Source organism: Aureococcus anophagefferens, assembly GCF_000186865.1.
Source record: "Aureococcus anophagefferens unplaced genomic scaffold AURANscaffold_21, whole genome shotgun sequence".
Lineage (NCBI taxonomy): Eukaryota > Pelagophyceae > Pelagomonadales > Pelagomonadaceae > Aureococcus > Aureococcus anophagefferens.
Genome location: NW_008705581.1, coordinates 691,729 through 701,345, shown reverse-complemented (window position 1 = coordinate 701,345; position 9,617 = coordinate 691,729). Strand labels below are relative to the sequence as shown.

Sequence of the window (9,617 nt, the reverse complement as noted above, 5' to 3'; positions counted from 1 at the left end):
CGACCCGCCGCCGGACGACCCCGTCGAGCGCGAGCTGCTCGTCGGCGGGTTCCTGCCCGTCGGCGAGTCGCGGGCGCTGCTCGCGGCGCAGCCCGAGGCCACGCGGCGCGGGGGCGTGGACGGCGTCGAGGCCGCGTTCTTCTTTGTTGTTGGTGGCGCGCGGCTCTGGATCGGGGGGCTGGCGGTGGCGCACGAGGTGCTGGCGTAATGCTACGAAGCCCCAGGCCACGTCGGTCACGCGCGCGTTCACTGTCGTAGGTCTTCTTATGTGCATGCGGGGAGCGCCCTAGCAGGCGAAGGGGTTGCACTCCCGCTCGGCGCGCTTCTCCTCGAGGTAGAGCTCCTTGACGCGCGTGTACTTCTCGTAGTTGAAGAGGTTCTTGCGGCTCTTCGTGATCTTCTTGAGCGCGTCGCCGATGGCCGAGTCGCCGTCGGGCTCCTGGAGGTACCGGCGCGCGAGGGCGTTGAAGCCGTGGGTGCCCTCCTGGGACTTCTGGCTGAAGGCGCTCGCGAGCTGCCACGGCTTGAAGTGCTCCTTGAGCGTCGCGAGCGTGTCCGGCACGCTGAGCGTGCCCGCGATCCCGCTCGGCTTCTTGCACTGCTTGTGCAGCTTGCGGCCCTCCGCGTCGGTCTCCTCGAAGTAGAGCTCCTTGACGTGCGTGTACTTGCCCTCGTTGAAGAGGTCCTCGCGGCTCTTCGTGAGCTTCTTGAGCGCGTCGCCGATGGCCGAGTCGCCGTCGGGCTCCTGGAGGTACGGCCGCGCGAGGACGTTGAGGCCTTTCCGCCCGCCGACGAAGACGCGCTCGAGCTGCGACGCCTCGAAGTGCTCCTTGAGCGTCGCGAGCGCGTCCGGCACGCTGAGCGTGTTCTCGTGCTGCTGGCGGCCCTCCTCGTAGGTCGTCTTCTTCTTCCCGCCCTTGAGCTTGAGGTAGTACGAGACAAACACCCGCTTGAACTCCTCCTGCGTCGTCGCGACATCCGTCCGCACGGGCACCGCGTACAGCGCGCCGGGGCGAGCGGAAGAGTAGTTGTCGTGGGGCAGGCCGTCGCGGTCCTTCGTGTTGACGCCGGTTCCCAGCTCGAACTTCGCCCGCTGGAGGGCCGCCGTCTCGAGCTGCTCCGCGCGCGCCGTGTCGACCAGACCGTACGCGAGGAGGATAGCCCCCTGTCTGTAGTAGTACTCCGGCTCGTACGTAGAACTGAACGGACGGATATCGATCTGGTCCTCGTAGCACCCTCCCACCTTCCAGAGGCCCGTGCGGAGGAGCACGTCGACGAGCTCCAGGAGCTCGTGGCGGCTTGGATTGCATAGCGCGCGCGACATGTCGACGCGCCGCGCGGCGGGCCGCGAGTTGCGCGCCGTGTCGCCGAGCGCGCCGAACGCCGCGCCGCGGCGCGCGCCGTCGCCCAGCGCGTCCGCGAGCCGCGCGGCAGGCCGCGCGGCGGGCCGCACGGCGGGCCGCACGGCGGGCCGCCCGACGGCGGCCGCGTCGTCGTCCGTCCGCGAGTTCCGCAGCGCGTCGCCGAACGCGCGGAGGCGCGCGCCGTCGCTCAGCGCGTCCTCGAGCAGCGCGGCGGGCCGCGCGTCGTCGAGCGACGCGTCGTCGAGCGACGCGGCGTGGCCCCGGCGCCGAACGTCGCAGAGCGCCGCGTCGAGCGCGAGCAGCGCGCCGTCGCCCAGCGCGTCCTCGAGCCGCGCGGCGGGCCGCGCGTCATCGAGCGACGCGTCGTCGAGCGACGCGGCGCCGACCCAGGGCCGCGACACGTCGTCGAGCGACGCGGCGCCGACCTGGGGCCGCGACGCGTCGCCGAAGCCGACGCCGCGCCGCTTGGCGGACCCGCCGTCGAGCCACGCTCGCAGGCTGCTGCCCAGCGGCCGCTTGGCGGCGGGCCGCTCGACGGGCCGCTTGACGACGGGCCGCCAGACGGCGGGCTCCGAGCCGTTGGCCGGCGCGTTCTCCTCGTCGCCGCCGCCGAGGTCCTCCGGCGAGTCCGTGAGGTCGATCAACGCGTCGCGCTCGCGGTCGAGCGACGCCTCCGCGGCGGCCACGGCCGCCTCGGTCTGGGCGTCGGGCGGCGAGTCCGTGAGGTCGACCAACGCGTCGCGCTCGCGGTCGAGCGACGCCTCCGCGGCGGCCACGGCCGCCTCGGTCTGGGCGTCGGGCGGCGAGTCCGTGAGCATGAGCGCGTCGCGCTCGGCCGCGTCCCGCGTCGCCGGCGCGGCGCCGCGGCCCCCGAACTCGCGCTCGAAGTCGTCGTCGTCGTCGTCATCCTCGTCGTCGTCGTCGTAGTCGTCGTCGTCGTCCGCGACGTCGGAGCCGGACGACGCGCGCTCCTCGTCCTCGTCCGCCGGCGCGACGTCCTCCATCTCGTCCTCGTCCGCCGGCGCGGCGTCCTCCATCTCGAAATCCGCCGGCGCGACGTCCTCCGCCTCCGCCTCGGCCGCGTCGACGTCCTCCATCTCGTCCGCCGCGTCGACGTCCTCCGCGTCGGCCGCCGCCGCGGGCGCGTCGTCGTCCGCGGGCGGCGAGAGGTCGGCGGACTTGCCCGGCGCCGACCGGAACGTCGCGTCGGACCCCGCGTCCCGGCCGGCGGGCTCGTCGTCCTTGGGCGTCGGCGGCCGCGCGCGTTTCGCGGCCGCGTGCGTCGCCTTGATCGCGGACGGCGCGACGTCATTGGGCCCCGAGCCCAGGAAGTCGCCGAGCCCCGTGAGCTCGCGCGACTGCGACGCGGCGGGGGGCAGAGCCGCCGCCGCCGCCGCCGCCGCGCACGCGCGCCGCAACGAGGGCAACTGCGCGGAGCAGACGAAGCACCGACCGTTCGGCGCATCGGTGTTGTTGAACGTGCAGCGCGGGCAGGCGCGGCCGGCCATCGTCGCGTGCACGAAGACCCCGTCAGCTATGGGCGCGCGTTTGCGTATCGAACAACACCGCGGCGCGCGTCGTCGACGCCAAGGCGGGCAGAATCACGGCTCAGCTCGATGGCAGAGCCGGTTTCGAGGCAACGTTAACGGGATCATGCTCAGTGCTTTTATCAGCTGATCTACGTGGGAAACATCAATATCGCTGACACCACCGGCGTCCGGCCGTGTGCGCGCGCCGTTGACGCGGGCGCGCTCCGGGGACCTGCTCTTCTCCTAAGCGTAGGGCGCGTGGGAGCGGTCGCGGCGTCGTCGGCGGCGTCGGCGGCGGCGTCGGCGGCGTCGTCGGCGCCGCGTCGCCGTTTGCCCGAGGGGGTTGACCGCCGGTATGCCTGGTGGTATGCGCCTACTATGCGGGTTTTATGCGGGTGGTATGCGGGTGGTATGCGGGTGGTATGCGGGTTTTATGCGGGTGGTATGCGGGTGGTATGCGGGTGGTATGCGGGTGGTATGCGGGCGGTATGCGGGTGGTATGCGTCTGCTATGCCGGTGGTATGCGGCTGCTATGCCGGTGGTATGCGGCTGCTATGCCGGTGGTATGCGGCTGCTATGCCGGTGGTATGCTGGTGGTATGCGTGGTTCGGCAGGGCCCGCATCGGGCGGCGGTTGCTCCGCGCTCACGACACGGACACGACCCGTCCGTGCCTAGCTAATGGCGGCTCCCACCACGTATAGTTTATAATACTTTAGGCTGCTACGCGCTCCTACCATGGATGGCCGAGCCCTCAGATTAACTAAATACCTACTTCAACTTCTAGTAGCCGGACGCGGCCCTGCTCGAGGCACGTCTGCGTGGGTTCTACGTCGTTGCTGAGCACGCAGAACCCGCGAATTTACGTGTATTCGACCTCGTCCGTGCGGCGGACGAGGCTGTAATGGCCCGTGGGCAACGCGTTGTCGAGCTCGAGCAACGCGAAGTATGGCGCCGGCCCTCCTTAGGGAGTAATGCGGGAGCCTACTGCTGCTTGACGAAGGAATCGCGGAGGTTCTTCATCGCCTTTTTGGCCCACTTGTCCTTGATGTATCTCGGCGCCTCCGCGTTGAAGGCCTCCTCGCCGAGGTCGTAGGCGCCGAGCGTGTCCTTGTCCGCGCGGCCCTAAAGCCTTGCTAGGTTGATTTTATATCTGCCCGTATCTAAATGATATGGGCACATTCGGGCTGCGGCGGCGCAGCGACTCGCCGACTCGCCGCCATCCCATAATACCCCACGGCCCTGGGCTCGCCGCGCCCCGGGCCGCCCGCGCCGCCGCGAAGCCGCCGATCAAGGTCGGAGTCACGATCGATGGCGCTGCGGGCTGCGACTGGCCCGCGTGCGACCCACAACAGGGCGGCGCGGGCTGTCGGACTTCAAAATCCGCGCGACTTCACAACCCGTGCGCTCGTCCAGTCGCTGGCGTTCGACAGTGTAGCAGCCTCCGCGTTTAGCGGTGCGTCTCGCTCCTCGAGAACACCACAGAGACTCGGACGAGCGCGCACGGTTTGAACTCGCGCCGCGCTTCGAAACGCGCGCGACCGCGCGATGCCCGCCGTCGACCGCGTCCCCCACGGGTTCCTCGCGAAAAAGAACCACCGATGGACCACAGCCCCGTTCGCGGCGAGCACCGGTCCGTCGGTGCACCTGCAGTAGCTGATACCCAGGGGCTGCGACTTCGAAATCACGACGGTCCGCGCGAACCGCGCGAGGGCGCGCGACTTCAATCGGCGTGCGCTCGTCCGAGTCTCTCTCGTCCTGCGTGGCGTGCTCCTCCGCCGACTTCGGTTCGTGATCCGAGCGAGCCGCCCGCGGTCGACGGACTCGAACGTCCGCGCGCGGTTTGAACTCGCGCCGCGCTTCGACCCGCGCGACCGCGCGAACCGTGCGAGGGCGCCGACTCGTCGGGCGCCGACTCGTCGGTCCAGGTAGCTAGGCGGCCCGGGGTCGCGCGCCCGGGGATCCCGGTTCCGTGTGGCTCGCAGGGGCTCCGCGCCGCGGCGAGCGTCGGTAACCTCCGGCGGTCGTCGCCTGGGTTGTCATCGACGGCGGTCGCCGGGCTGCTATGCTGGTCTTATGCGCCTGCTATGCTGGTGGTATGCGGCTGCTATGCTGGTCTTATGCGCCTGCTATGCTGGTGGTATGCGCCTGCTATGCGTCTGCTATGCGCCTGCTATGCGCCTGCTATGCGCCTGCTATGCGCCCGCTATGCGCCCGCTATGCGTCCGCTATGCGTCCGCTATGCGTCCGCTATGCGGCTGCTATGCTGGTGTATGCCGTGGCTGGTGTATGCCTGGTGGTCGGCCCCCTCTGCCGTTTGCGTCGTCGCCGATGGCGGAGAATCGTCGCGGCACTTGGAAACTTAATTCATGTGCTTACCCGACTTGCAAACTTAATTCATGGGCGGGATTGTGGTTCCTTTCGTATCTTCGTATTGATAGAATTGGTGGCTGCGAGCGCTCGTATGATACATCATGATCGTTCGTATCCTCGAGGAGACACGATCGTGTCTCCAGAGCATTGCATTTCGTATGGAGATGCCGTTGGGGGCAAGTGCCCCCGGCGTCCTGTGGCACCCGTGAGTCACCCCGGGAGATCTGAGAGCGCGTACTGTCTCGAGATCGAGAAAGCGAGACACTACGGGCTACACTACGGGCTTTTGGCTGCGTCGCCGGCCCCCGGCGGCCCCCGGACACGCGTCTTCTCACGAACGGAGCGTCAAGATTACGCGGAGAGGGCACTGGATGGACGTGTTGGACCAAAAAAAAAAAACGAGCAACCGAGCAAAAAAAACTCATCCGAATCTCGCACGATCAAACGGTTCATCTAGGCACGTGAGTGCAACATCTGAAGTATGACCGGCAAGTTCAGCTCGTCATCCGAGTTGAAGATCTTGCACTAAAAAAAGTGAAGAAGATGACTGTTAACTATACATTAGTTCTGTAAAAGTAAAGTCTTTTGCCACAGGAGAAACTCGCTATTTAAACTCGTCTCCCAGGTCGGGTCAAGGTTCGAAATCGAGGCTGCCGTGAGAGGCTGCCCTCTCAGAGAGGCTGCCCCGAGAGAAGCTGCCCCGATGGTATGTCATGCGCCGCGCGCTGCTGTTCCTACAACTCGCCGTGGTGCGGTGCTTGGCGGAGCACGGAGCAAGCGACGTCGAGAGCATTCGTGACGAGCTGCACAAGTACCCGGGCTGCGGGCCGCACAAGGGCCCGAAGCGCAAGGTGGATGTGAGGCGGAGCCAGCTGGAGACGCCGGCGCCGACGGCGGCGCCGCGCGCGCGCATCGCGAGCACCGGCGTCTCGCCCATGCGCCGCAGCTGGACCGCTGCGACTCTCGGCAGCACTCTCTGCAGCGCGCGCGCGCGCGAGAGGCGCTGCCCGCGAACGTCTCGTCGAAACGAACCCGTCGCGTCGACGTAGGCGAAGGCCGCGCGCAGCGCGGCGAAGACCGCGCGCGGCGCGGCGGAGCGCTTCGTCTACCTCGCGGGGCTCGAGCACACGGGCCACCACTTGTGGCACCGGTCCCTGTTCCCGGGCCTCAAGTTCGGGCAGGGCATCTCGAGCGTCGCGCGCGTCGTGCTGGAGCTGGTGCGTTGTTTCGTTCGCAGCGCCGCGCTGGAACTCATCGCATCGTAGGAGGACCCGCACTGCATCTCGGACGGCGCCGACGCGCCGCGGCTGAACACGAACGAGTCCTGGAACTTCTCGAACGCGTCGGCGCCGCACGGCGTGTCGAGGTCGACGCGCGTGCGCATGATCGCCGAGGCCCTGCGCCGGGCCCCGCCGACAAGCCATGGCCACATGCTCCTGAGCTGCTCCTACCCGTGCCAGGCCGACCACAGGACGCCCGACGTCGCGGTCCTGGCCGAGGCCGCCGAGGCGGCGGACGTGGATCTGGTGGTGCTCGTGAGGGGAGGCAGCGTCGGTGTTCGGAGGATCTGGAGAATCGCTCTGGAGTCGCTCTACGTCGATCGTGTCGAGTCGTTCGAACTCGATCGCGGCGCTCGAGTTCGAACGCTCGTCCGAAACGACTCCGATTCGCGCAGGTCTCGACGCGGCCCGTCCTCGAGATCGTCGAGCGCCACGGGGGCGCGACGAACACCTGCATCTACGCCCTCGCGTGCGAGGAGCTGCTGCGCCAGCTCCGCGAACTCGACCCCGCGTTCTACCGCTGCTTCCCGTACCGCGACACGTTGTCCATGGGCGCGTCGGAGGCGCTCTTCCTCGGCGTGAACGCGACCAAGCTCGCGAAGGTCGCAGCGGCGAGCTTCGAGCCGACGACCGACGCCGGCGGGATGGAGAAGAAGGAGGCGAAGCACGTCGGCGGCGCGTGTTACTCTCGGTTCGCGCAGTGCGCGCGGTCGGTGGATGGGCTTTGCGGGGGGAGTGTGGGCTTAAGAGTGCGGTTGTAAAGGCTGCGGAGCTCTACGTCGCGGAGCTTCGCGGGCGACGATGTTCGAATATTTGGTGCCTCTATGCGCCTGTGTAGATATGGAGGAGGAAAAAGGGGAATTGGAGGCGCAAAAAAGAAACCCATCAGAGTCCCGCACGACCAAACGATTCATCTAGGCACGTGAGTGCAACATCTGAGGCATGGCCGGCGAGTTCAGCTCTTCATCCAGGTTAAAGATCTCGCACTTGTTAAGTGGGGATTGTTGACTAGTATCTCTAAATATGATCTAAAGAGTAAAGTCCAGCAAGCTAGTCCGATCCGGTCCGATGCAAAATTATGCAATTTTCGAACCGACGACCGGACCATTCGCTAAACACTCTCTTCTGGGTGTCTCGCAAGAAATGTTTGCATTGTCGTCCTCCGATGTGAGGATTGAATCGGCACCGCAGCCTCCGTGGTCGACAATTTTGCACGATGTGAGCTGCGCAGCCACAAACAACACTAACGAAACGCGTCATAGGTCCGACACGAGCGAGGAAGACACCGAGTCGTCCATGTCCAGCGCCTCCGACTCCGAGTCCGAGTCCGAGTCCGCCTCCGCGAGCTCCGCGAGCGAGTCCGAGTCCGCGAGCGCGTCGTCCGCGTCGGCGTCGTCCGCGAGCGCGTCGGCCAGCGGCGAGGACGAGGACGAGGCCTCGGCGTCGTCCGCCGAGTCGGGCACCTTCAGCGCGTCGTCGGGCGGCGACGACGAGGACGACGACGACGAGCTCTCCGGCGCGACGTCGGAGAGCGGCGAGTCCGGGACGGGCACCGTGTCCGACGGCAGCGGCGAGTCGGGCAGCGACAGCGAGTCGAGCGACGCGTCGTCGGAGTCGTCGGGCAACTCCATCGTGCCGGACCTCGGCGCCGACGAGGACGACGAGTTCGAGCCCGTCCGCGGACCCGCGCCGCGACGTTTTCCTTTTTTTCCGGGGGAGATCTTCGCGTCGAACTCGCCCCGCCCCTCCCGCGCCGCGGCGTGGCGCCGGTGCCTCTCGAACGTCGACTCGTCCGTGGCGGCGCGGCGGGGGGCGGCGCGGCGGGAGGCGCGGCGCCTCCACGGGGATCGTCGTCGCCGGGTCGCCGCTCGCTCACCGCAAAAGGAAACGCAGGCGCGGAAGAAGGGCATCCTCGAGTACCTCGGCCTCGGGGGCGAGAAGGACGCGACGCCGCCGCTCTCCGAGGCGGGCTCCGACGAGGGCGACGCGTACAAGTACGACTTCGACGACGACGCGCCGCTGGCCGACGACGACTACGACTTCCCCGACGACGAGGACGACGACGAACCCCTCGAGGAGGGCCTCAAGGACGACCAGCTTGAGAAGCGGCTCGAGATGGCGTTCGCGTTCACGACGCGCGAGAGCCTGTGCCGAATTCAACCACTGGTTTGGGTGGTCCTGACCAAACTTCAGAATTCTCTAGCTCGGTCAAATCGAAGTCGATTCGGCTGATTTTTGGACGAATCGATTGCTCTCGTCGAGTTCTCGAAGCAAAGCCGAAGAGGTTGCGTCGAAACTGTCGCGCTCGCTCACATTGAAGTCGAGTTGAAGATTTGAATTCGGCACAGGCGAGAGCGGCCGCATGGAGTTTGACGAGTTCCGCCAGGCCGTGTCCATGATGGGCAAGGTCTTCACCAAGGAGGAGACGGACGCGTTCTACCGCGAGGCCATGACCTTTGAGAGCGACCCCAAGGCCCTGGGCAACTCGACGGAGCGCGACGACCGGGGGTTGCTCAAGCGGAACACGATCCAGTCGACGCGGAAGCTGCTCGGCGAGCACCTGTCGCAGAAGGGCTTCGTCGCCTTCTTCGAGAAGTACCTCACGCGCACGGTGGACCCCAAGGAGGCCGCGGAGCACTTCCGGGCCCTCGTCGAGGGCGCGGCGGAGATGGTGCTCCGCGACGGCGAGGAGGGCGGCGACGGCGGCGACGAGGACGCGATCGTCAACGACGAGCTGCGCCAGATGAAGGACACGAAGCACGTGCCCATCAACAAGATCTTCATCTACGCCAAGGACCTCCGCAAGGTCATGGTCGCCTTCTCCGAGAAGCTCACGGACGAGGAGGCCGACGTCTTCATCCGCGAGTGCAAGCCCAAGCCCCTCGCGGGCGCCCAGGACGGCGGCCTCGAGCGCGTCTACTTCCACCAGTACCTCACCATGCTCAAGGACGACACGGTCTAGGCGCGCGCCGGCGCGGCCGCGGCGGCTAAACCTCTCTTTCTTCGACTCGGAACCTGCTGCGACGAGTCGCCTCGACGCTGCGACGGGCCTCGGCTCGTCGGAGGGCGGGCT

At 67.3% G+C, this 9,617-nt stretch overlaps 2 protein-coding genes across 2 annotated transcripts; one reads left to right on the top strand and one right to left on the bottom strand.

Annotated features, from left to right (window-relative positions):
• Positions 1-286: 286 nt before the first annotated feature.
• On the bottom strand, positions 287-2,872 carry AURANDRAFT_66358 (hypothetical protein; the record flags this gene model as incomplete). The annotated part of the gene is made up of 1 exon (XM_009041470.1): positions 287-2,872. One exon carries the CDS (start codon positions 2,870-2,872, stop codon positions 287-289), a length of 2,586 nt encoding a protein of 861 aa, XP_009039718.1.
• A 3,105-nt stretch (positions 2,873-5,977) lies between these two features.
• Positions 5,978-9,550, top strand: AURANDRAFT_72215 (expressed protein; the record flags this gene model as incomplete). The annotated part of the gene is made up of 7 exons (XM_009041473.1): positions 5,978-6,121; positions 6,314-6,481; positions 6,530-6,799; positions 6,940-7,235; positions 7,807-8,218; positions 8,438-8,681; positions 8,893-9,550. 7 exons carry the CDS (start codon positions 5,978-5,980, stop codon positions 9,504-9,506), a joined length of 2,148 nt encoding a protein of 715 aa, XP_009039721.1.
• Between the last annotated feature and the right edge of the window lie 67 nt (positions 9,551-9,617).